Source organism: Cydia pomonella, chromosome 18 (genome assembly GCF_033807575.1).
Source record: "Cydia pomonella isolate Wapato2018A chromosome 18, ilCydPomo1, whole genome shotgun sequence".
NCBI lineage: Eukaryota > Metazoa > Arthropoda > Insecta > Lepidoptera > Tortricidae > Cydia > Cydia pomonella.
In genome coordinates this window covers 11,367,724-11,395,628 of record NC_084720.1, presented here as the reverse complement: position 1 = coordinate 11,395,628, position 27,905 = coordinate 11,367,724, and the positions used below count along the sequence as shown (strand labels likewise).

General features: G+C 34.6%; 1 protein-coding gene across 12 annotated transcripts in view; it reads right to left on the bottom strand.

Annotated features, from left to right (window-relative positions):
- The window catches only part of LOC133527392 (potassium/sodium hyperpolarization-activated cyclic nucleotide-gated channel 2), a 292,754-nt gene that overhangs the window by 66,328 nt on the left and 198,521 nt on the right, over positions 1–27,905 (bottom strand). Inside the window, exon 1 of one of the 12 annotated variants that reach the window (XM_061864373.1) lies at positions 26,123–26,512. The exons of 9 other annotated variants lie outside the window; for them this stretch is intronic. Coding sequence is in view for 1 of the 3 variants with exons in the window: in XM_061864367.1 (XP_061720351.1) it covers positions 20,409–20,502 (94 nt within the window). In the remaining 2 variants the exon portion in view is untranslated. Of the gene's footprint in view, positions 1–20,408; positions 20,715–26,027; positions 26,086–26,122; positions 26,513–27,905 lie in introns of those variants that run through there. 2 more of the 12 variants (XM_061864372.1, XM_061864367.1) reach the window with 2 other exon arrangements.

Genomic DNA, 27,905 nt, shown 5'->3' with positions numbered 1-27,905 from the left:
TCACTTTTGACACTGACATACCTGATCCATATCGTAATCGCTAATATAATATTTGACGTGAGTGTGTTAAAAGTTCGAATCGGGTTGTTAGGGAATAAATTTCAAAACTTCATGAGTAAAGTCGGTTTGTTCAGCCCGAGACCATCCGCATCTACGTTCAGTTTTCGTGTAACAATTATATACAAAACATAAATGCTAAGTGAAGTTAACACCAATAGAAGTGTGCTCAGCTTAACGCAATGACAATTGACTTGATGTATTCACAAATCGACTTCGCATTATTCTTGAGTAATACGTGACACAAGAGTTGACATAGTTCAACGGTAATTTTATATAATTACCATACCTATTGCGATCATGATCATTGACAGATTTGCGTGATTAATCTATTTCCGTTCTGATGAACGTAAGTGGTTCACCAGGGTCATGATTAGGTGTGTAATCGAGGTTGTTTTTTGCAAACCAGTATAATTTTTGTTTTCTAATAATACTCAATTGCTTGTACTCAAGTACTTGTTTTCTGAATAAAAAAGGGTAAACTGACCACTTTTCATTTTGTTCTAGCGTTTTGTCCCAGTTCATGGCAGCCTAGGGTCCGCTTTGCAACTATAAAAAAAAAACATATACCTATAAAAGTAATGAAAGTTATAACTAGTAACACTTATATAATAGTAACTTCATAACAAGTTTGAGATACTATGACGCTTATCTTCCTTAAGGATACCAGCGGCGGTATCACTGTCGCATTTTTATCAGTTGTCATGTTATACGAGTACGTAACTTTCGCACTTACATGCTTGTTAGAACGTGACAGGCATGATGAGATGATAGATGATAAAAAACTGACCATCTTAGCCCTACAGGCCGTGGCAGCATGGTTCCATTTTTATCGCTTGTCACTATTTCCGTCACTTTCGCACTTACATACTTGTAAGAACGTGACAGGCATGGTGACAAATGATAAAGAGCCGACCATCTTAGCCCTACTGATTGACGTAATGTTGTGACATGCCAAAATGACAAAACTAGAAAAAATATATAAATAAAATTAATTAAATAGATATTATTATGGGACAATCTTACACAAATCGATCTAGTTCCATAGAGCTTAATAAGGCTTGTATTGAGGGTACTACACGACGATATATATAATAGATACATACTTAAATACATAGAAAATACCCTTAACTCAGGAATAAATATCTGCGATAATCACACAAATAATTGCCCTTACAAGGATTCGAACCAGTGACCTCCGGAATAAATTCATATGTCGGTTCGGGTGGGAACTTCTACTGTTTTGATTCTCCTTATAATCATTATATTAATACATAACGAATAGGTAGGTAAGTATCTGTTTAGGATAAAAATATTATATTTTGAAGAGTATTAGAATAGTTGGTTTATGAGTGATATTTTGAACCAACAATATTTATGCGGAAGCAATAAAAACTAAACGTAAGCAATATAAGTAACAATAACTCCATATTGAAAATAATTTTAAGGAAACACGTATTCTTTTACGTATTTACTTTAACTATTTTCAATAATACCAATGAGGCGGGCGGCCAGGGGCGGATTAGTTCCATACATCATCGTGATTGTATTTCAGTTTGAGAAGGTGCGTCAATGTTAGGAAATTGTTGTCACGACAACAGCAATATGTTGTTTATTCAGAAATTTTGCTTGATTTATACATATATGTTAAAAAATGTAAACAAATGAAGTGTTATTATAACTTATTTTTACAATATGTAATACGCGATATTTATAATATGGCACCTATCAGAGTTGTAGAAATAGCGTCTAAAAACTAGGCAAGACCGTAGGAATCAAGTTCTATGGACGCCGCGCCTCTAGTACATATACTACGGGAACTAATTATAAGCTATACCTGTCTATGGACCCGTAGTTTCCCGGTAAAAAGAAAACAATTCTCTGTTAATTATTTTGTTCAATATGTCAAAAATAATAAAGCCAAAGAAAAAGCAGTTTCGCAATGACAAAAGACATAAGTGTGTAATGTAATGATTACAGGCACTTATACATAAGCGAGTCAGTACTTAAGTTTAGTGAACAAACAGCAAGTTGTACCCTGGGCTGCGAGATTACGTCACAAGGTGTCACGCATCTACACCCATGTTACCTTAGGTTGCGGGTTAAGTACTTACGGCCTAGGTACCGTAAGGTGACATTCGGAAAGAGACTGCAGCAGCGTTGCTGTTGCGGTTTTACTGCTCCGGTGTTGATGAGAGCGATGTCACTCTCAGTGATGGATTAAACGTTTTAACCCTTTGAACGCTTTATGTCATAAGTCATTAACACGAACACGACTCAAACGCCTAGCTCCCGGGCGCAAGCGAGTTAATGTAAATCTTACTCGAAGCTGTGAAGGTTACTTTGACAGCGTCCGTCATAACACCTATAGTTGTCCTTGGCGCTATGGGCACGACTTGTAAGCACGACAGCAATGCGGCAAAGACATCAAAGTAATTAATCCAGGGGATTGACAGTGATATCGCCCGTTTATCTCTATTGGAACGCTGCAGCAGTAACGCTGTGGCCGTTACAATCCGAATGTCACATCCAAAATTCTACAGCAAGTCTGTGGTTATGCTGGACATACACTTTATAATTCACCAAAGTGGTTACCATTACCACCATCATTGGTGCTGTGCCGTGTTCCTGCAAGGGTCAATCGGAACCAGATTTAGGTACTGCATGATGTTTTGGACAAGTACCTAACTCCTGGTGATAAAAGTCAAGTCACACTCATTTGGTGGCGACGGTATTTTTCTCAAAAAATAAATGTATGTAAACAACACATACATACATACAAAACGTCTACAATATATAAATCTATGAGGAAAGTTAACTGCGGTAAATAAAATACTTATTCCTCATCACCCGCAGGCAATACGATATACCTATAGGTATAATAATAGTGACAAGTAAAGGAAGTTTCTACATTTTTAAACGATATTTTATATTTTATAGAGTCATCGCTTTCATAATACGAAACCAATGAACGTGTCATAAATCGAAATCTTTTCTTAAATGCTGAGATATAATTATACAGTACGTCACTAATAGATGATTTTCAACTAATCGAATGCTATTACTGACGTACAGATGATCCACTCACACCGTGTATCCATGATACGCTCACAAGGCGGTATGTTCGAAAAGGACACAATAGGTACATATAGTACAACAATGTTTACTTTCAATTAAAGAAGGGGGTTGGTAAGGTTATCGAATGTGTTGAGTGATGTATCGGGATTCAATTTCAAACGTATGTGTATTTCAAGTGCCTAATCGCAATATCGTCTAACCAAATGTGTGTCTAACCAAAAAAAAAGAGTGTAATTGCCTTGATCTATTTGATTTTGTTGTTGTTTACAGATATAAAGTTAGATTCCATGACAATTAATCTATTTCTTTGTTTTTATACCGATATTAGTTATCTAAATAATATAGTAAAGTATAACTTATTCGTATATAACTTTTTGTGCAGTGTTAAACCGTAGCACATTTATTACGAGTTTCACGTAAACCTGTCTTTTCCTAACTTAGATGTAGTCAGCTTGCAAGTATATACGTACTGCGTTTTTTTTAAATCTATTTATTTAAAGATTCTACGACAGAGTAATGTTACCTAACACATTGTTAAAAGAGCAAGTTGCAAGTTTAACGTGTCTTGCAATGCGAGGTTACTTGACATTGGATTGTCCGACCAACAAGCAAACATGCATGGCACGCTGATCGCCTTATCTTAACGCGAAGGTGTCATGTCATGTGAAATGCTCACTAATGCAGAAAAATAACATATGTACACAAGAACAATGTGACGCATAAGTCTTTTTTGAATAAGTGTGGCAGGTCTACTTGTCATGGGCCCACCAGAGGTGACATACAATCGTCTGACCTTAGATGATGCACGATAAGGCTTAGGGTCGGTAACGCGATATTTCAGATTATCAGAGGTTTGACTTGAGAAAGGATGTTTATTTTTGAGTTCGGTTAATAGGTTGACGCGGAAGTAAAATGTACGATATATTTCCTTATTGCCCAATTTGCCCATCAGATTATTTTGATTGTTTGAACTATTCAGGGTTTATTTCAGGGTTAAGGGATGATGATAAATAATCTTATACGTATCAGAGAATTTACGCCAAATTTTTACATCAACACTATTATTAAATATTCCACGAAAGCACGAAGGAAATCGAAATAAGACAGCACCATGATCGTTTGCTGCAAATCTGAATTACCCAGACTAAACCTTGATCTCCAGCTAGTTATAACCAAATAAGTAAAACTACGGAAGGTGGAGGTAAGGAAATAAATCTCCATCTACCAAAAAGTGTTATAAAAAAACCATAAATAGGTGGCGCTACAATACCTAGAATACTTGAACAAAAAAATCAAATCATAGACAGCGCACTTCACTCCGTCAATAGCGCCTAGGTTCTTAGCTACTCTGGAGAGATTTGGAACTATTATTTATAGCTGAAAGCTGGACACTTTTGCAACAGTTCTACCATAAGAGATGTCAGTCCTCTTAATTCCACACTCCATAAAGTAAAACCAATTGATTCCATAATCGTTTGCTGCAGATCTGAAGTAGGTGCTCAAATTAAACCTTGATATCCAATTATTCAACTATATAATCAAACAAGTAAAACCAATTGATTCTAAGACTGAAATTATTGAAGAGTCTTAGAGAGTCCCCTTAAAGTCAGAAGTAAGTTTACCGCCGGTGTCAGTCCCTAACGCCGGGAGAGTTTTTATTATTCATTGGAGTTAAACAACTCTGGCGAGAGGAAGGAAGCTTCGCAACCTTGCGCACGAGTGGCCGTGGCCTTTAACTTGAATTATTACGTGGTAATGTATATCAATATGTATTTTGCCAATGTAATTTATACTAAATGTTTCTTATTAAATTAATGGTGGTATTCAGTGAAAAATGTGGGTTAACGCCGCGTCATGGTCATGGTCAAGTTTTATGCTGTGGATAGCGAATTTATGCGATAAGGATTTCAGTAAAATTATTGGAAAACCCACACGTATTAGATATTATAGAAAATCATATCAAAATTTGACGTATTTTACGCAGTTGACAGAATGTAGTTGGATCACGAATTAATTAATATACTTAAAATCATGTTGTTAGTCAAATAAGCAAAATCAAGAAGACCCTTTTGAACTCTGCACATAACCAAGCAACCTCCTCGATCTCGGAGTTGTATCACCCGTTTAAATATTCAGGGGGAAGGACACGGTCAGAATTGGGGCACCAGGTACTGCGGCTTGCATTAGCAAGGTCATGCGTTTGGGAGTTTACGACGGCCCGCGTCCTTATTCTGAATGGGAATCGCCAACGTCATCGATTACGAACGGAAGCGAGATTAGAATAGAGAGGTCCGGGAATTAGGCCAGCTGTGGTCTTCAAGGGCATGCGACCTTTTATTGGTAAACTTAGATATGACGGATTTCATACGACGACATCGACACCCAAATGGGTCGAAATTGTTAACGTCTAAAAGATATATAGACTGGGGATAAGAAATTGGAAGGTATAAGGATATCATTGGTGGAAGGTATAATGTGGTGATGTGGATATCATCGGAGTATCTACACGCGTAGTATATAGTAACACGGGTATCTTGAACTGGAAGACTTTTTTGTAGTTAATGTAAAACTTAAATTGTTGGTACATGTACATTTTCGTTTTGTCTTTTTAATGTTAAGCTTAGAACCGTAAAAATATTTCCGAAGTTACATAGGGTTTAAAAATATAAATATATGTTACTAATTTTTATCTTTTCCAATAATCGGCCTCGTGTCGTAATTCCTAATAACACATTGCTGTATTCTGTATCCCTTAGATACCTATAGATTCAGATATACCCTCATTGCCACATTTGAATAAACATCCTGTGTATAACCAAAATACTTGTAATTAATTATTTGTTTTGACATGTGACATTATTTTAATGATATTTTCGCTATTTGTTCTGACGAAATATTTAAGATAGCCTTCGTTTTGCCACATTAATACATGCTGATGAGCAGATAGAAATAAATATTATAAGATTTTTTTTCATCATATATTCATGAATTAGGTACGTCAAACGTAAAATTGAGTTTCCAATTAAATCAAGGAATTGGAATCATGTTTTAGCTACCCAAATGAAGTATGTTTCTTTATATTAGTGATATAGGTACCTACGTATCTACATGTATCCTTGTATGCAATTAAAATACGTTTGCCTGACAACAGTAAGCAAATTAAACAAAACATTACGACCGGCAAAAATTGGCGTCAACAATAACCGATAAAATTAATTACTTAACATTTTTCGTTCCAATACTTTTTATTCAGATGTTTTAATAGGTATCGCTGATTGCATTGGTAAATCGATAACGATGGCAAATTCATGGTCGTAAAAAATAAGTTTTTAGTTTGTACACAATTTTTTGATATTCTCAACCCAATACCTGGAATATGTCAAATGTAACCAATTTTAACGACATCAATCAATTTGAACAAACAAGTATTGGGACTTAATCGCGTACAATTAGTAGGTACGAGCTATCAGGAATAAACATTATCATTATCATTACTGCCTAGCTTTAGATATTACAACATCGCCGGCTTCTCCTCCGAAAGGAGTTAAGAGTTTTGGAACTTTAAGCACAATGTTAGTAAAAGTAGCAAATTCGTATAATGTCCTTGAAACGGAATTGCGAGGTTTGCTATTTAAGCCAACAACATAAAAATAATTCTTGTTACGCATTATTCTAATAAAAAATAAATGATGTAAACTACATATGCATGTAAACTACCGTCACTGCTGTTTTTGTATTTAATAATGTACTCTTAAAATGTTCCTCCTCGGGACAGGTATTGCCAGGTATAAGTAGTGTAGGTAGAGGGCAAAAAATACTATAACGGCCCGATTCGAAGAATGATTAAACACGTTTAAGATCTTGGACAGATCTTTAAAAGATCGATAACTAAACGACATGTCAAAATTGACGTTTATGCTCCGCTGTGATCCCAATAAGATCTATCTACTTACGATATTTCTAACGTCAAAGGGACATTGGTTGCCCGAATCGAGCTGCTTCTGCCAATTATACGACTTTTTTTTAAACTTTTTAATCATTTATTACAGATAAATCACAATTACAGAATATTTGATCAAAAAGTATCGTTAAACCACAATGGTTTGTCTCGATACTCCGAACATCCTCATACAAACGATATTTAAATGAGAACGTATCTAAACCAGAACCTATCGTTATCGTATCTTATTCTTCTCATTAATTTTGATTTCAGTTTCTATGAATTATATGATAGCAATTTAGGTCCTGAACTGGGCAGCTAATCGGTATGCTGCGCAGTCTCCACGGCCGTGTCGCCCATTAGTTACGTTTAATAAGTTATGGAAATATCGGCTACATACGCCAACTTACTAAGTAGCAAATCACCTTACATGCCGATAAATCTTACCAACTTATACCGCTGGACTGTTAAACTTCAGAGTAATTCCATTATAATATTTACTGATGCTAAGGTACGAGTACCTATTCACATAGAGATGATGATGACCACGCGGTGTTCATTGTTTATGCTATGAATTATTACCAAGGAAACAATTGTAAATACGAGTATATTGGTTTGTTTTTGTTAAAAATACGCTTAGGTACTTACATTCGTTTACATTACATTCGTAATGGGTCATAACATAAACTACAAGAGTATTTCTGAATTAATTTATTGATATGTATATTTGACTTTCCTATCTGGTTTACAGTTAATTATTAACAATGCAATTGAGGATTATTAAATAAAAGAAGATATACCTTTACTCGTAAAAAAATATTGGATAAATAATTTCCAATAGCATTGTTAATCATTAAAAAAATAAGATAATGGGGAACCGAACTCTAAAAATTCCATGCCAGTTTAAAAGAATCTTATAAATTAAATCAAATGTTATTTAAAAAAATAAATAAAAAATTTTTTTTTAGAATTAGGTACAGTGAAACCAGCGAACTATATGCCAAGGGCCGCCGAATATTTTAATCTAGGTTTGACTATATATTATATGACAATTGCAATATTGTAGTTCAGTGGTTTTCCGGTATACGTCGTTTTGAAATCGAACCACCACTTCTTTTTTATTTGCATCTTTGAATTCTGAAACGTTTAAATTATATATGAAATAAAATATATGGTATCACTTGCACTCGCAATATGCAAATTGTAAGGATATTTTACAATCAATTGCCTATCAAGTCGGTAAATGCGTCACTGTATGCATGCGAACTTTTGACCTAGGCACAATGTAACTTGTTATTCGTTGATGCCTTGTTGCTGTTGCACTGTTACTCGTATTTCTAGATTTTCTAGTTAAAAGTAAATTATAATCACATTATGTAGATATCATAATTCATGATAATCCTTTTCTTCATGTTTTAATTTTGTTATCTTTAAATTTACTATTTTACGTTTACCTATGTAAATTCGTGTATTATGTTAATAAGAATCGATTAAAGCAGAAAAATTTATTTCCATTTTGATTACTGAAGTACATTTATTGTACAGGATGTAAACTAGTGAGAATCCGTATAAGGGCAAATTCGGTATCATATTCGGATCAGATAATAGCACAATCCACGCTTGGTAATTGGGTAATAAATAGGAATAACATCGATGCAAATTGTATGTACCTAGTACTCGTTGAAGCTCTAGGATTATTGCACATTATTCTATAATTTGCATATTTTCCTTTTTATGATCTGTAATTAAATATTAACAGTTTTATTTATGATTGTTTGTACAATGACACGCGGTTGTCCTCCTCATTGCTGGTAGGTAATTATCCTAGCGCTTGTGAAAACGTAACTCCAGTTTATATTATCCAATTGCTTTATTAAAGTAGTGTATGCAACCTGCTATTTTATGAGCAAGGTTTCCCCGCTGCACCTATTTAATTAGCTTTAATTTTAGGCTAGAGAAATTAAATTGTATATTTGCGTTGTAATTATTATTGTAATTTAATGGGTTGATACCAGAATAAATAACATTTTTATTTTTATTTATTTTATTTTATTACTGCCTCATTGTACCTTATTGCGAAACGACATATTTTAAAAATTATTATTGATTAAATTGATTAATTGACACATTAAGTACCTAATTACAACTTACTCAAAGCATTAAGGGTATAAGATATAAGATAAGTAAGTGGCCTCATATGGAAGCATAACTATATATTATATATTTAATTAACGCAGACACCAGTTAACAAATACATACTATAAAAAAGTTAAGAAGCTTCATAAATTAAAATATATGCAATTGTCTGGTAGTTCGTGATCGTTACCGGCGGCGCGACGTTCATCAAGTTAACCATCGGTGGGATGACGGGTCAGGCTCCAAAAATTAACACTGGGCATGTTCAATGAATGTCAATCTGAATATGAAAACATATTCGTTTTTAATATTTCTTTTTGTTTATTTTTTTGTAACCATGTACGTGGTTTAAGTAGTATGTAAATAATACCTATGTTTGTATGTGTATGAGTGCTACGTACTAGTAGGTTTGGCACTTGTCGCCAAATTATCGAAGACACATAAGTAAGTTCGAGAGATTATGGATTTCAAAGTCCAAAGTGGATTTCATGAATATGTCAAAAGTTTAATGATCTTTAGCCTGACGGATTTAGATTGAAGAAAAAATATATAATTTTTATATTTTTGACGGCTCCTTTAGTTGCTATTGAGCCTGCATACGACGCTGAACAACATCACCAGGTAGTTATTTATCTAAGTTATAGAGTCAGACCAAGTTAAGTTGGCAGCGATTTTAATAACCTAGCCTGTACAAGTGTTAAGTAAACGTCATAATTTCATAGAAGTTTGACGTTTAAAATAACACTTGCAATATCTGGGCTGTCAAAATTTCTAACGTCAAAGTGACATGGGCTGCCCGAATCGAGCTGCTTCTGTCAATTATACGACATATAAACGATATCTAAATGAGAAATTATCTAAACCAGAACTTATCGTTATCGTATCTCATTTTTCGAATCGGGCCGTATGTCTGATTCTACATTACGAAACGTTTCGTTCGTAAGTACCGAGTACTTAATTAAACTAGGGAAAGTTCCTTAACTACGGAAAACGCGTTTCTTTACAGTATCATATACATATTTATGAGTATCTTTGCCATACAAGCTTTGATTAGTTTGGTGCATTCGTGTGAGATTGAAATATGTATTTATTTATGCTCATGAAAATATATTATTTACTTATTATAACTAGTACCAGAAGCATTAGGATATACGTTTTTCTAGTTAGATTAGCCGCAATACGCTAGAGGGCGGTATTTTATTAGCCAATATGCTTTGACTTGACTTGAAATATTGAGATTTACCGGAACCCTTGCAAAATACACAGGTAGGTAGGCCTTACTTGTGTGGAACTATCATTTATGTTTCTTTGACAAGAATCTGTATGTTTCTTATCATAAGGTTGCTTTTGATTTAACCAAATAGAGTAATATAGGATTAGGAGAGGGTAAGTTAGCTTCCCTTGGGCTACGCCTGGTCCGGCCATGTTAATCTTATTTGTTTGTTTGGACCTCTTATTTTGAACAGGTTTCACTTGAATTGGGTTGACTTCTTGTCAAACTGCCGGACCTCTGATATAGGCAATTATATGGCCTTTAAATATATATTGTATATATTTATTCATTTTTTAAATTTTTTTAATAGACCGAAATGACAGAGCCATCTGTTTAAAAATTTATTCAAATAATCATATCTGTGTGTCGGTTTTCATTGGTGTATTTAGTTGATTGTCATTTTCTTCGTTATCATTGTTTTCATAATTTAGTCAAAAATAATGACAGAGTATCATATAACTATGTATGTTCCTATTTATAGTCGAATTAAATAATACGACTAATCGTCACAAACTAATCGAAGCCTACAAAGATAACCGGAAAACCAGATGGGCCAGACCATTCCTTTTCCGATGTGAGTAATCTTCCTCGAACTTTTCATTCCTCAGCGTACATAGTCAACTTAATCAGCGATCGAACATTTGGAATTCGCGACATTCGCTATCTGGCCGCAGAACTTGTGCAATTTCAATCGCTTGCAGGCTAGGCGATTCAGATACTCTAGCTAACCAGTATCAGTGTGCTGTCGAATTTTGCATAGTTGCTAAGTATTTCAGGCCACTTGCCCTGGTTCATTTGAGCGTCGATTCGTCGGTCCTGATTAAGAAAAGGGAATATAAGGCGGTTGCATGGGTACCCGTCCAAGTTGGTGCCACCAGAGTAATAGTTTCTTGTTTCCAAATTTATCGCCTTTGTATCCTGACCTAATGCAGTACTATGGCAGTGTTCACACCTAAATCAAGAGCATAACAAACCAAAGTCTGGAACCTAGTTATCCACAATAATGTCTCTATTATTAACATGAACATAGATATGTTTATCTGTTTAGATAACTTAAAGATTTATTGCCAAGTTACAGTACAAATAACAATAATAACAGATTACATACCTACACCGTATTTTAGTAATAGGTACATATATCATGTTTTAATACGTTTACGTTATATCGTTGCTAAACATATAAAAAATTATTTGTTTCATCTTTGCAAATATGTTTTTGTGATAAGAGTAGATTTAAATGTCATTATAACCATTAGGGGAAAAATAACACTGTAGGATAAGTTCCTTCCAGACAAAAAGTGTTTTACGAGTAACATAATATAAAAAAATCTATATTTTATAAAGGGTTGAAAAAATAGTAACTTAGAAATTATACCTAGGTATCTTGATGGTGTCCTATATCAATATGATATCAATAGGCTAATAATACTTCGAAATGTATATTTATTTTTGCGACAGTAAGTTACTTCTGTAACTTAGCATGTGTCTGGCAACTTTGTGTTCTAATTGTTTGGTGGAATGGACCATACAAGTCGCTTTTGCAGGAGAGTCAGGTAAACGCCTGCTTCCCGTACTAGGTAAATCATGATAACGACACAAGTTCCGAGCAATTCATCATACCTTGTACATTACTCGCGGAACTTTACTTTCGCATTTTGGACATAAGTTAAATAAGCATATACTTATGTATTATACAGGCCGTGGTTAGTAAAAGTAGGAACACATTAAAATATATCATTCCTTATAATATCCGCTGTTACTTAATAAGACCCAATTGTTTCAATACATTTATAGCTGATGGGATCGCAAACGATAATTACCACATATACATATACAGACACGGGAAAAGCACAGGATATTTATAAGGAGAAGCTATTTACACATATAATTACAAAATATGTGCATATGAAACATTTATTGCTAAGACATTATTTTTTTATTAATAAACATTAGCATTATTAGTAAACAAACTTTTATTTTCGCTACACGGACAAGAGTATGTCCGTCCATGCTCAGCGTAGTGTTCTGTAGTTTCTTCGCAGTACTTTTAATTTTTTAAGAATGATTGAATGAATGAATATTATTTGCGGAATACGGGTTACATAGGGTTGCTAAAAATATAGTATGTACAAGTTCTCCATATTCTACTTCAAAAAGCATGCAAAAAATATCTGTATTTTTGACGGATTATTAAGGATCCAACAAAATACAGAGACTTAGCCTATTTACAAGTTTTATCGAACAACATACATACTATTACTATGTGTTAAATCATCTATGGTATAACCATTTAGGTCACATAACTAGGCATATAAATATAAGGCAAGGCAAAAGGCATATAAACTGGTTAAGACATAGATTTTTTATATTTCTTGGGATCTTATTATATATCTTTACACACATAAAATATGGACTATGTGTCGTTTGTTTCAAGCGAGCTTTAGGTACATATAATTGGTCTTTTGTCTTGATATACGGTCGTTGTAGGTTTTAACTTCATAGTTTTTAGTAAAATAATTTTGATTGCTATGCACAAATACAGCCGTTTCGTATATAACTATATAATGAAGGCAACGACAAAAGTTTGTGTAGTTTAAATATGGGTTTACACGAGTCTAGTAGCTTAAGTGAAAATATAGCTCTAATACATTTTTCTATTTAACAAATCTTTTTGCATATCAGGGGAATGTCCCCATATGGTAAGACCATAGCGGAGTACAGACATAACGTAGCCGTGGTATGCTTCTAGGGCTGCCTCACGAGATACAGATTGTAGTAACTGTCGGAGTGGAAAAATAAATTTATTAAATTTGTTACATATATTTTCAACATGGACATTAAAGTTACAATGCTCATCCAAATGTATACCTAAAAACTTTGCGCTGTGATCTTTATCAACTTGTTGTCCGTTATAAGTGATATCAAGTTCTTTAAGTTTGCTCTTTCTTGTGAGGAATTGTACATGTTTAGTTTTAATAATATTTATGGACAGGTTGTTGTTTTCTAGCCATTGTATAGTCTTTTGTAAGGTTTGCTTTATCTCTTGTTCATAAGTCAGATCATTCACGCACTTACTGAGAAGGAAAGACTTTTTGCTAAAACTCAAAAACTGTTTTTATTGAAAGTCTTTATTAAGCTCTTCTTTCATGATCTTATTTCGTTAATTTTGTACAACATACGGTTGAAGCGAAAAAATACACTCCTACGTGTTCATTTTACGTTACCTACGTTGTATCTGTTTTGTACTTTTTATTTTATCAATTTGTCGGCGTCGGGTTTGGCATGGGTATATAAAAATATACCCATGCCAAATTGCAGTTCTCTAGCACTAATAGTCAGTGAGCAAAGCCACGGATGGACGGACACGGACAGTCAGATAGCCAGGCGGACATAACTACAGCTATAAGGATTCCTAATTACTACGGGACCCTAAAAATAGCTTTATTCCCTTAATATATTTTCCACCAGTATTCCTAAAATTTCACATATCATATCAAAAATAAATTTACAAAATAATACATTTTTAAAACAATATAGTTTTGAATATCAATACCGTTTTGCGTTCCCGGGGATTTGCGATATCATCCCAGCTTGGAGATTTGATATTTAGAAGTCATCTCAAGTTCTTTTGTAGTTTTTTCAGGTGTTAGTGATGTCTGACCTTTACTGAAGTATGGGCTACCCTTACACCCTAATTTGTCAAACACCTAACGTTTATTTAACTTGGACAAATACCCGAAACCCCACTTAGGGTTTCTGGATATTGTTTTAGCTTCTGTAGTTACTGTCGTACAGTGTAGCCGAAATTTACAATAGATTAAGCAAAACTACAAAACATAAATTCAGGAACATAAACAACATATCTTTTACGTGTAAAACTGTATATTTTTGTTGTTATGCTTGTAAATTCCGACATGTGCTGGATTTTCAAAAGCCGAAATCATAGCCTGAAAACTTTACATAAGGTTTTCTTTTCTTAAGATTTGCTAGATCACATTGCGGAATTTACACGCGCAAAGAAGTTTTCTTGTTTGAAGATTATTTCATGTACGAGTTCGTATTGTAGATAATATCAGTTCAAAAATAATTTCCTTAGTATTAACTTCAGTATATGCTACTTTAAAAATGAAAGATTGAAAGATTTTTACATACTTAAATATTCATAGCTTTAGTTAGGTCTCTATTTAATAGGTAATTTCGAAGATAGATTATGGCCTCATGCGTTGCTGAGAGATAATTTTCATTGCTTTTAATGGTGCCAAGACTGCCACTTTCGCAAAGAAATCGGTATTGTAATGAACTTCATTTTGGATATAATCAATGATAATTTTTTATCTGATAAGGCCCTTAATACGAGCGTGTACACTTGCCTTAGGGCGTGTTTACATATTGATTAGTATTTAGTATAAGTTTATACATTGGCTATGAAACGCTAGTACTATCTCCGACGATCGATATTCGAAATGTCATTGATATGTCATGGTTTTCAATTGTTGGGTGGATTTGAATAAAATATCCGTGTTAGAATAACGCTATTAATTACTTTTGTCTTCGTTCAATATTGACTATCAGAAGATACACGATGAACCTTAAGTCAAAACAATTAGTAGTTATATTTGAATAGCGAATGTAAGTTGAAAAAATTCGTCCGTGCTCGCAGTTTAGGGTATGAAGACGCTGTCATTATATTGCAAATCTTCTGACAGTCGTGAAAAATTCTGAGTGATAGGTTTCGTTCCGTGCGGCGCTGTTGACGCCACCTGCCGTCCGACATATTGTTCGCGCTTTACGCTTAGTATGCACAAGTAAAGCTCATTGTGCTAGGCCTTGATCTTGCTGGCAATGGTGGCAATGTCAGTTTACGCGCGAGACCAGAAGTTTCGATCTGAGTACCTCACAAATTGCATTGTATCTCGGCATTTTCAGTTTAACTCTGACTCACGCTTACTTACGTTAGGTATGAGGTGAAAAAGAAATTATTTTTATGAAATTTTCACTACCTAAATGTTATTCTGTCACCACAAAACGATCTTTGCATTTCTCTAATCAGATATATGTATTGAATTCTCTATTTGTTATACATTATTTGATTATGTAACTAGCTAAACTAACTATAAGCTTATTTAGTTTAGGTCAGAATCTCAAGTACTTTTATTAGTTTACAAATCTATATATAACTTGTACAGATGCGAACGGACAGGCGCGTGAACAGACATGTTATATGAATGGGCACGAGGCCGCAACCGTGAAAAAAATTATTAAGTATAAAATATAAAGTATTACTTAATGTGTGATTAAACATCACATTTTTGTTAAGAGGAAAGGGGACGGCTGCTTCGCCATACAAACGTAGTCCCCATTTTCCTCTCAGGATATTGATATTATGGAAAATATTTTACATAATTTGATGAATATTAACCATAGCATTGCTCTTACGTTTGACTTTTTTCGATTTTTTTATTACTGTGTTATATTATTATTTTTATGCTCATCCGGTTACGTCTGTGTTTGTGATCTCTGTATGTACTAACAATACTCTTGTAAGTTATGTTGTGTAATACTGACACTTTTATGGGCTTTGCCTGAAATAAATGATTTAATAATAATAATAAATAGACGTGCCGCATTTTCCTTAAAAACTTTGTGTACCATTTTCAATTTGAATCTAATATTGCTTCATTTGATCAAGTCGAGGTCAATATACCCGTGGAAATCCACGATTTCAAGTAAATATTTTTCAACGGTGAGGCATTTAGTATATAATATACAGTCATAGAACCCGACTTCCATCACATTGCCTATTGAAAATCATTTAAGCGCATTTCTGCACAGGATCCACGTCTTCTTAAAGAAAAATGGTACATTATGATAGTTTTTAGCTTATATCTGGATAGTATGACATGACCGAACCTTTGATATTTACTACCTTAATTATGTATATAAATCAACTAAAATTTTACATTAAGCGATTCTATGCTATCTAACACATGTGAGAGCGTACCCGAGACGTAGGTATAAAAGAAATAATGTTAAAAAAGTTAGTTTTGCCTAATCGCAAATAAGGCCTGTACCGAAAATAACTGTAAATTTCAAGCACCTGTTATTTTGTTTCTAAGCATGATGACTACTGCATTCTTACCGCGATAAAAAGTCTTATTATTATATTATATATCGCAATATAAATAATTCTGGTTTAACGCTGTTCGACTTTACACCGGCAAATAGAAGAGATCACTGAAAATTGGGCTTTTCCAAATTTTTTGCATTATCCTACATGCAAATAACATACTTAAAATACCCTCGAAGTTTCGTGCATTTCATAATAAATAACTAATTTAGTATGTTGTCTCTTGAACAGAGGCCTCGAAGCGGCAGGTCTCTAGTAACAAGTGAGGGCCTGGGCCCATCTCAAAGATTGCTTTTAGAATTTGCGAAAACGAAGCATACCTGTCGTAATTATAGTAAAAACTGTGGTAGATATGCGGCTAAATTGCAAATAACTACGATGAAAGTCAATTCAGTTCTTCGTACGAAGGTTAGGGGAACTAAAGTTACAGAAAATGTGTGTTACTTAATACTAGGCCAGGTCGAAAATCATACAATTTCCTTCGTATATAAATCGCATTTGGTAGTTGACATAGAAAAGAGTAAGAGCTCCAAAGATCCTGAAGTGTCGTTCTCCCAACCATTATTGGGCTCAAATCAAAAGTATATTAAAAGAGAAAAATAAAACAGCCAAAAACATTAACAATTCCAGCAGGTGACGGGCTGATGCAGGCAAATATGAAAAACGGGTCCGTAAAAGCTGCCACTGAATGCGCTAGGAAGAAGCTGCCTATCACTCCTACAAAAAAAAAAATATAAATAAAAAAACTGACATATACCTAAATTAAAAGTCGCTTTTCATTGTAATTATTCTAAATACCTTAGTTTATTCTCAATCGCATCAGTTTTATTCATTTGAAGTTAACAGTTTTTTTTTCGGTACACCCTTTAGATAGAAATAAGGACTGAAAAGTATCTACGTAGGTAGGTAAGTGTTTTAAGTACTGTTAAAATAACTTTGTTTATTATTTTCAGTTGGGAATAAACATTGAAATTACGAGAGTTGATTATTATCATGAGATTAGCTTCAACTGAATACATTCGCTAGCAGTTTTGTAAAAGAAGTTTTAACGTTTATTTCTTTGATCTTTCGCTCGTAATGTGCAAGTTAATAATATTTTTAATAGGTAGGTGCTGTGTTACGTCGTTGAAACCACTCCATACAATCACGTGAATTTAAAACTTTTATTCAGGTTTTATGCTTTTATACATGTAGGCTGTCAAAAATCTCACATAAAATCCGCGCCAGATTTACGGCCCGATTCGAAGAATGATTAAGACACGTTTAAAATCTTGGAAATATCTCGATCGATCTTTTGATCGATAACGACATGTCAAAGTTGACGTTTATTTCGATTCCGCTGTGATCCCAATAAGATCTATCTACGATATTTCTAACGTCAAAGTGACATTGATTGCCCGAATCAAGCTGCTTCTGTCAATTATACAACATCCATACGATATCTAAATGAGAACTTATCTAAACTAGAACTCATTTTTCGAATCGGGCCGTTAGTGAATCAACCTATACTGACACTTTATGAACTAAAACTCGCGCTGGAAGTCAATTCAAACGTACATTTTGATCTCTAAATTATGTTATTTTGTTGTCTTCGCGCGTGTGTTTTTCTTGTATTTGGTCGTACACGTATTGGCGCGAGCGAGGCGCACGGGCAAATTATATCTTTAACAGACAACTTTTGATGATAAAATGTAAGTCCGAATAGGCCTACTGTTCATGTTATTTGCCAGTTAACAATATAACATTTCCATTGCGTGCATCAGTAGGTACGAGTATACATACATAGTAGGTGGCGTGGATCTACAGCGCTTACAGAGCACACCCGATCCCTTCCTGTTTTATTGTGAGGGCAGGAAGTCTCAATCCTAACAAATCATAGGTTCCCATGAATACTCCAGATGTTTTCCTGTGAATGTCTTCGGTAGAAGTGAGTACGGTGTAGTAACCTACCCACTAGGAAAATTGCAACTTGCAGTATATACGGAACAATATTTGAATTGCAAAATGTGCAAAGTCTTGCCTTCATCTTCAAGTGTTCCTGTATTTTAATATTAGAAAAGGACAGACAACCAAATAGATGCACTACAAATAAAGATGGAAGAATAGGAATACAAATTAATAAAAAATAGAGAATTCTATACAATGGTGGTTATTGTATGAACTTATGGGATCGTGTCATTCACGAAGACGCGTGCTATGACTCGTATTATCATGTTATTAAACGCTAGATTTGTCAAATCTACGCGTCATTGTGGATGACACGAACTATCCTCCATAGTAATATTATTTTACTCACTAATATCATAATACATAATATTTGATTAATACGGGCAAGCTTATTTAGACGCAAGAAATGCAAAAGCTCCAAGCGAAACTTTATAGTAAAAGTTTCCAAGTTTTTATCAAAAGTTATACAGAAAAAAAAATCATTATCAACGAAAAGCTAGTAAATACTGACTCGTGTTCAGATGAAATACATTTTGTTATTGTAATGTGCCAAGTTGGACGCGTACTTTGTTGTCGTTACTTCAGAATACGAGTTTCACCAAAATTTTACAATTTATACAAGACTTTTTGATTCAAACTTGTATATATTTTTGGTTAATATTAACTAGGTACTAGTGAATATTTTGGAATTCGCATAACATAATTAAATAATATATGCATGTATGCTAAGTGCTAATACGACACAGACAATTTTCCAAAAATACTGTGGACATATTTTTGCGCACTTAAGTAAGCAAGTAAGATACTAGGCGAAAAACAGATTATATTTGAAGAATCGTACTAATTATATATAGTTTGTTCTGTAAGGTATTTGATCAATGTAAATAAATAAAACTTGGCTAAATAAGAATCACGTGGTTTTGATACTATTTTGTAAGAATCCACTTTAGCATTTTGATATTCAACACTTAATAAACTTTAGAACTCTGAAGTTAAAAGATGAATTATGACATAAATATATGACTGGAGTGTGAGAAACTTATGAGTCATAATATATTGTCTAATAACAGTATTAAAGAACGGACCGCCAATGGCACTAGTAACTGATCCCACTTTTTCTTACAAAACGATAAGGGAGATAGATTAAGCGAAAACATGCGTGTTTTTGCAGCTTGGAAACAGATGTGGCCGGGTCGGTATACGAATACGACAGTTATTTGTTTTTGCTGTGGTTGAGGTAGGTAGAGACTGAGAAACGGTTTTGTAAGACGCCCTAACTTAAACTATGGCAATAGTATGCACTTGTTTAACTTAGTCACCCATCTGCAAGACTATGAGATAAAGATGTCACAGTAGTTATGTGGTTACATAGTTAGTGCAAAATATCGTGTAGAATTCAATAAAATATCAACTATTCTTGGCGTAAAATACAAGGTCGACACTTAAATAATTTATTTGCTAGTTAGACCGGTAGTCTCAGTTATACCTAAATGTAAGCCAACTTGACCACAAAATGTGACTACAGCCGATTTGAGTCAAATAGCGCATTAAATCTCCTAATTGTTCCTTTAAAAAAATCTACCTTCCTGTAGGTATATTGACTAAAATATACAAATTATAAGTTTTTGTAATTTTTCCAAATTACAATCAAAAACGTAATTTGGTACTTGTTAACTTGACACGTACGTATAATTGAGAATCTTACCTGGATAATAATTTGGTAATAATTTGTAGGCACACTTTACTTTGCATAATTTATTCCATGTGGAAAATTACAGAACAACAGAGCACCTGAACCATACCATTGGAACATTGTTTTTTAAAACGGGTACTTAAACTAATTAACTTACTTGGAGAGTACTTCGCGCTGGTTGTTACACATTTCTTTCCTGCGCGATTTAAGCGTTTACTGAGCGACACTCTTAAACTTTTCAAGTACACCATGATCGCGTCATTGGTTTTGGAACCTCGCGTCGGAGTCGGTAGGCAAACAACTATCGATCGACAGGCACGTCATGACTGTCTCGGAGGGAAACTAATACTGAGCCGTAATTACTACCTGTCTTAATTTTATAGTCAATCAGCAATATGCAATAACTAAGAAATCGTTAGTGGACGAACACGTGCCACAGATTTATTAGTAAACACAATTAGTGTTGTTGATATGCCACTAACTTAGTTTATTCTCGAATGCGTTAATGGCATTAGTAGGTTTGTATTGAAAGCGTACTAACATGACATATGGATGACTACTGCAGCACGCAGCAGCGCTACGTTAGTGCTGCGGCTTAATTCCCTGAAAATCCTTCCGGTCATTGCCGCATCAAGTGACGTTCGGATGGCAACTGCAGCCGATGCATTACTCTGTCTTGTTGCCTTGACGCGGCAGCTGTGTTTGTCAATTTCCTTGATAAAATGGGTGAAATTTTAAAACATATTTAAAACCGGGTCTATCTCGAATTTATTTTGTTACCTTTATTTCCGAGGTATTGACGCAGGTTTCACTGGTCGTGGTAGCGGATCACTGGATTGAGGTTCATAAACCAAAAATTGCCGTCACTGAACGTCATTATTGATGAATAATCTGAATCTCTGCTTTGACATTTTGCTGGGACATCAGTTATCAGGTTTTAAATATCTTTAAAAATGTATTCAAAACGCGAAAGTTTTAAATATTAAAAAGGGGGACGTTTGCCGCCGCATTACTGCCGCGATTATAGCATTCAATCCATCACTATTTATCGAGGAAATTGATAGATACAGACTTCTCGAAGCAGCAGTAATATCGCAGCTGTAAGTAGTTGACATACGAATGACACGTTTACTGTACATAGAACGTTGAATCCACCATTCATTCCATCAAGTAGATTGATAGTGTCATTGGTTGCGTCAAAGGAGCAGCAGTAACGCCGCAACAGTTACGCGCTGCAGTGATCATCCGAATTTTAACTTTAAATGCACGCATTCGCTCACATCATCCCGAATACGTGAAAGCGAAAGCATGATAGTTAGACTTTTAAACTACTTTAAAATTGAATTGTTTGTTAGGTACTAGGAATTCTTGCTAATTAGTCGCTATTCTAATTGAGTTGATCAGCGCCTACAACTACATCCAATAACGACAATTCCTATTGGAACTTTATTATAGTCAATCAGAATATCAATGCGTGCTCTCACACATTTATCTTTTAGCTCGTAAGTACGAGCTAGCGCATGCAACCAGATTGTCTTCAAACTAATCTCAGTACGTCACTAGGCCTTTGTAAGATAGTTAACTTAGGCAGGTTAAAAGCTGTCTTGTTAATGCTTAAAATATCATAAACTACTATAATATGTAAAAGTATTTCCGCAGAAGAACATATATCGTTTAAAGCAGTGCGTTCGCGTAGCTACTTCTGTAGCTGCTGTATCCACATTAGTAAATTATAATTGCGAGTGTATATAAAAATCGCAAACCGTTACAAATTCGATCATCATCCATAATGATAGGTATTAGTTACCGGGAAGCATTCACGATGCGAAATCAGAGGATGTTTGTCATTTTACTATTAGCGTAACCGCGTACCACTCATTATCAGATTCGGTCAAATGTATATCGCGCGTGGCCAGCGCTTATGCTCGAAATAAATTGAATTGGACCTAGGTTGCGTCTGCAAAAAAACAATTTGTGTATCCACAACGCATTCGCAGGTTTCGGCTTGCCAATTTAATTTGAATTGTCACTGACAAAAATTTTACGGAAAAAAATTGTGCCTGGCAGATACACAACACACTTAACCAAAATAGGTAATTGGACATAGACAAATAAAATTGTTCTTATTAATATGTTTAGGGTTTTAACATGTAACAAATTATTGAATGAAATGAAGATTAGAGACAGCATGACGGCTAATCTAATTAAAATTTTACTTGAATGGTAATTTCGTTACATTACTTATTAAGTGTTCTTTACATTTTCATATTCGAGGAATAACTTCTTACATCTTTAACCTTGAAAATCTGTTTTTAAAAAGGCAGTAAAAGGTGGTGTAGGTGATGGATGATGGAACACCGCCGATTTGTAAGTTAATTCACAATCTATTTGTTTTCATTGTCGGTGATACGATAGTGATCAATATAAAATAGATGGCTATCATGTTCGCATTGGGACGCGAGATTTAACAAACGCAGTTTCAGATTCAGACTATTCATGTTTACAGAAAACATTCATATTTTTGTATTTAGATTGTTTGACACGTAGGGATTTCTGGCTCGCTTATATTTGTAGGAAGAAAATAACAAAAATGCATGGAATCGGGTCAGACGGCGGAGTAAAATATCACGGTGTTATTTTGGTCACTGTTGCATAGTGATGGTGATGGATAATAAAACGAATTATGCGATTTAGTATAAAAGGAAACGTGTAACGGTTTTAGTCGAGCTATTGTGGCAATGCATTCCACACGAGATGTTTTAGCTAGTCGAGAATACCTCAAATCTTGTAATGTAAAAAGGGTCATGCATCAGAGTTATCGGATATCTAAACGTGTAAAGATTTCATATTGACAATAAATTCAGTTACGAATAAGTAAATGAGAACTTATTAGGTATAATGTAAAGTTGATTCGACACGAACAATATCGTATTTCCAATTTCAAATTTTATCCGTCCGCTACAGTTGGTAAACGTCAGGCATGCCGGCTGTTGATAGATTATCAGCGTTTCAGCAGTAGTTTAAAACATTGTGTGGTCCCGCATCACCGTTGATTTGACTAATGTAAATACGCCTGTTGCTTCGTGCGAGTAAATTGTTTGTTGGAATGTTGCCATTGCATATGCACATAGTGTCACAAGCTTCAAAAATACTCATTCTTGTACTATGTATCTACTTATACCGTAACCACTAGTATTCCACTGTTAGGCAACAGACCTCATCTCACAAAATGGTTTGAGCTAAGTATAATCCTCACGCTGGCAAAATGCGTCACACATAAATTTCGCAAACGTCATCAGGTTTCCTGACGATGTTTTCCTTTACCGAAGCAAATCTGGTGAATATCCAATTATCCAATAATTTTCGTACATAAGTTCCGAGAAACTTATTGATTTGAGCGGGGGTTTCCTCCGGTTCGGAAGTCATCTTACTGCTCGGGTAGGTAGTACTTGTGCAATACCTAGAAATGATGTCACAGCTTTAACCATCTTATTACTGCGACGACGACGACTTAGGGCCGATACAGACGGATTGCAACCCGACTGCAATTTGTATGGGAACTGCACGCCAATTGCACGTCAACTGCAACGTCGGCGTGTAGTTCCTATACAAGTTGCAGTCGGGTTGCAGTCCGTCTGTTATGTACCGGCCCTTAATGTATTAAATATCCTTCTTCGAATGTATCCAATGCGCCATATCATTACATTCATTACCATTATCAAAGTAGGTAGTTTACCAGTAACTTAGGTCATACATTCACCATTCACCAATTTAACCGATAGTCACTTAATTACCTTTGTTTTGAAATTTAATTTAATCTTCTTGAACTCTCTACAGTTCTGTTTGAATTCTCTACAGTTAGCAAGTCTAACCTACATGATATCAATTTAATCTTAACACGCCAAAAGCACATTCAAGGCGCGGTGCTTCCTAAAGTTGATAAAACGTTAATAATTGTGTTAATACGATTTTTTGAGTCAAGCTCTTTTATGAGTCATATTTAAACGTGACTCAAAAAATCCATTATATAGTAAAATCTACTAAAATCAGTTTTTTATCTCGGTAGACCGTAGACTCGTACCTAAATCATGAATTTGGGGTAAAAACGAGGCTCAACTATTTCTTGATGTTATTATTTTCCGTCATCCAGGAGATAACAGTACACGGTTAGTATGTTGTAGCAAATATATGGCTTACAGGCGCAGACTTAGACTCGAGTATTTATGAACACTAAGTTGTTCTTAGCTGATTTAATCCTGGCCAACACAAGTATTGGTTACATCCAATTGACATTGTAGCAATATTAATTCTGTCACGTGTTGGGCGACGTACGACGATTAATTCATATTTATCGAACAAATTAACTATACAACTCTGTGAGCGACATTGACTTTACTCGCTATATCTGATTACGTAATTTGGCATAGTGATAGTTGACATGCGATTATTAGAGGCTTGTTTTCAAGTTCATGGACTTCTATTTTGCTAATTTATAAACAGCATTTTACTTAGGTACTTTATTTTGTAAATTATAAAAGAGTAACATTATTTATAAAAGACTACCTACCCTTACCCTACAGATAATTACTAATAACATATTTTTACACTAGTACAAGACATAGCTTAACAGTGTAATAAATGATACATCTAAAAATATAACAACTTACGATTTATCTATAAATACGTGGGCAGATACCTAAATAATATTTCCACGCATATTCCTTAAGAAAAACTTTAGGTAAATATAAAATAAGACTCGCTTTGCGGTTGCAAAATAAATCACTTTATGGTTAGGGAAGGTAAAAATCAAAGAAGGACGATTATTATAGTATGTATAATGTAAACACACATATACCTAGGTACTAAGCCTAGTTATGCTTAGTGTCCCAATTGTTAAAAAAGGGTTTGGCTCGAAGAGAGATCGAAGAATATTTTTATAAGAATAAATCGTGCCTGATACATGCAATTTTAATTGTTAGGTGATTATTTTGTCAGTAACGTGCCCCCATAACATCCGGTGCCTTATTTAAAGTCTTTCAACGCATGTTCTGATAGGGGATTATAGATACTCATTATATGCGATCGTTTTTCTTTTCGATCTAATAATACCTATTTCGGCAAATTCATATTTTTTAATTTTTCATTCAAACATAGAACTAAATGTTTTGAAGCATGTCAAGTAACTGATTTGCGCCAGAAAGTCACGGCTAATTCTTTCACGCGCATAACAATACTGTTAAAATCTCGACAATTGACATATGCCGGCTTCAACATTTGAATACTCTCTTGTATTTATTTATATTTTTCGTAAAGAACATAATACTTTGACGTCACTTTTGCATAATTTAAAGGCCGCGTAGACACTTCTAGAACCATTTCCCCATTAAATAGTTACCTTGTAAGAGTTTGTAGTTTGTTTTGGCAGTGCACCCGTATCATTGGCCCTACTTGGCAGCGATGGAATGAGTACTACCAACTTAACCCAGTTTGCGCTTAGTAAGCTTTTATTATCACGCGTTCGTAGACAATTATCACTAATCCTAAACACAACATCTTGTCGTTAGAATAATAACTCACATACGATAACGTAATACCAATTTATGAATATTATCTAAAATGTAACGCTGATTAGTATGTATATTATTTTTAACCATGTTAGAAAAATAACTAAAAAGTTAAAATAGATTAAGGATAAAATCTAGCGCGATTTTATAATCAGATCGATTTGTTAATTTAATTAGTTCTAACGCTACTTTTGATCTAATTATTTTCATACCAAAATTATTGTTAGATACGTCAGATGACGAGCGATAAAGCTCTTCAAACATTGAAAACAACACCAAATCGACACTGAATAAATTAACTACGAACGTGAAGATGTTCTGTTTCCATTTTGTAGATTATGCACTAGTCACTGCACTAGAGTTTGGGTTTCGCGGATTTGCGCGGGGCGAGCTTGAGCTTAGTGTAAGCGGTGGGGCGGCACGCGACATGTCATTACTCGCGGCTGGGCGGCGGAGGACTGCATGCTTGGCGCCGAAGCGCTGCGCAGCGCCCGCCATCATGCTAGATTTTCAGACTTGGATTTTATTTACAGGAGCTCATTGAGCTGGTGGAATCTTCTTCCTCGATTATTACTCATGGTACTTCGTACAAAGGTTGACTACCCTTCAGTACCGATCTGCCTTGGCTCATGTGGTGATCAAGTAGTCGTTTTGTATTAATATGTTACTATATTTTTTTACAGCATTTACCTACTATGGGGATTATTTTGGATAATTTTATTCATTGTGCATTAAACTTAGCCTGACATCACTTTTCACTGTGAAACTGTAACGTCCTTTGATAATACTTAAAGGTTATCGTGGTTACATTTAATGTAACCGCATTGCAAGTCACTTATATTCAGACTGATAGCTAGACTGATTTCTACAGTCAATGGTAATTCCATAATTTTGGTGTATTGCCTAATTAACGTCTTCATACCTACATGCAGTAGTCATTATTAACTTTATATTATGTATAATAATTATAAGTGCGCTTGTTCTATTTTGGCATAAATGATGGATTTTGTATGTGTAACACATAAATATTTTTTGTGGTGAGGATTTAGATTGACGCGTTAGCTTCCGTGACTGCGTCGCTAACAACTTGATGGCATGTTCCTGTTGCCCAAATTCACCTTCCTTACGAACACTTGACTCAAATTACGTCCCTAAACTCAACGGAATTATTTTTCCGCCTGCGACAACTGTAATTGAATAAGAAGATATTACATTGTAGCTAGTCCTAAATCGTGGATTGTGAAGATATAATTTGTTCTTAGGGGTTCCAAACATACTTTGCGCCGAGGTTTCAATGAGGCCACGGTGATAATGATGAATAATTATTCATATACATGCGCCAAATAAATTCACATCCCAAGAAAATTATGTGCTTTCTTTGCTAGTGGAATGAAAAATTCTTTGTGTGTTAGTTAACTTTAAATGGTTCGTCTTTATTACTAGACCCTACTTATAGTGTTGTGTTCCTGCCGTCATACAGATTTTACTAGTACGGAGGAATAGTTTCCTACTCATACGAACATCATGCTGTTAAAGTTTTATTCAAAGGAAATAAATACCCAAATTGAATTAAATGGGCTCATGTTTTATTTATTTAACATTATTAAGGTGTCCGACCGACCTCTTTTCGCCATTTTGTGGTTAGTCGCATGGGAAAATTTGTTTAGTATGACATCATCACACATTTTTGACATTTAGGATCACGACCACAAAATCACTCGGCAGGTATAGTTATGTGTATATTACATTATGTATATATGTATTATATGTATACCTACGCCTATGTATGTATGTTTTTTTTGCTGTTGTAACTCTAGCACCGCCCACAATCTCGTTGTTTAGTCTTAGGGTTGATTGGTAGAGCAATATCTACTCTCCGTGTTGCATTAAGTCCACCTTCTGTACTGAAAGGTTGTCATTTGAACAATACAATAGGTATATATGGTGTATAAATATATATGACCCCCCTGAATTCTTTTCGATGTAAAAAATAATGTATAAGTATCCGTTTTCTATATTGCCTTCATATTATGCACATCTTCCTCACGTTGTCCCGGCATTTTGCCACGGCTCATTCCACCTTCTAACAT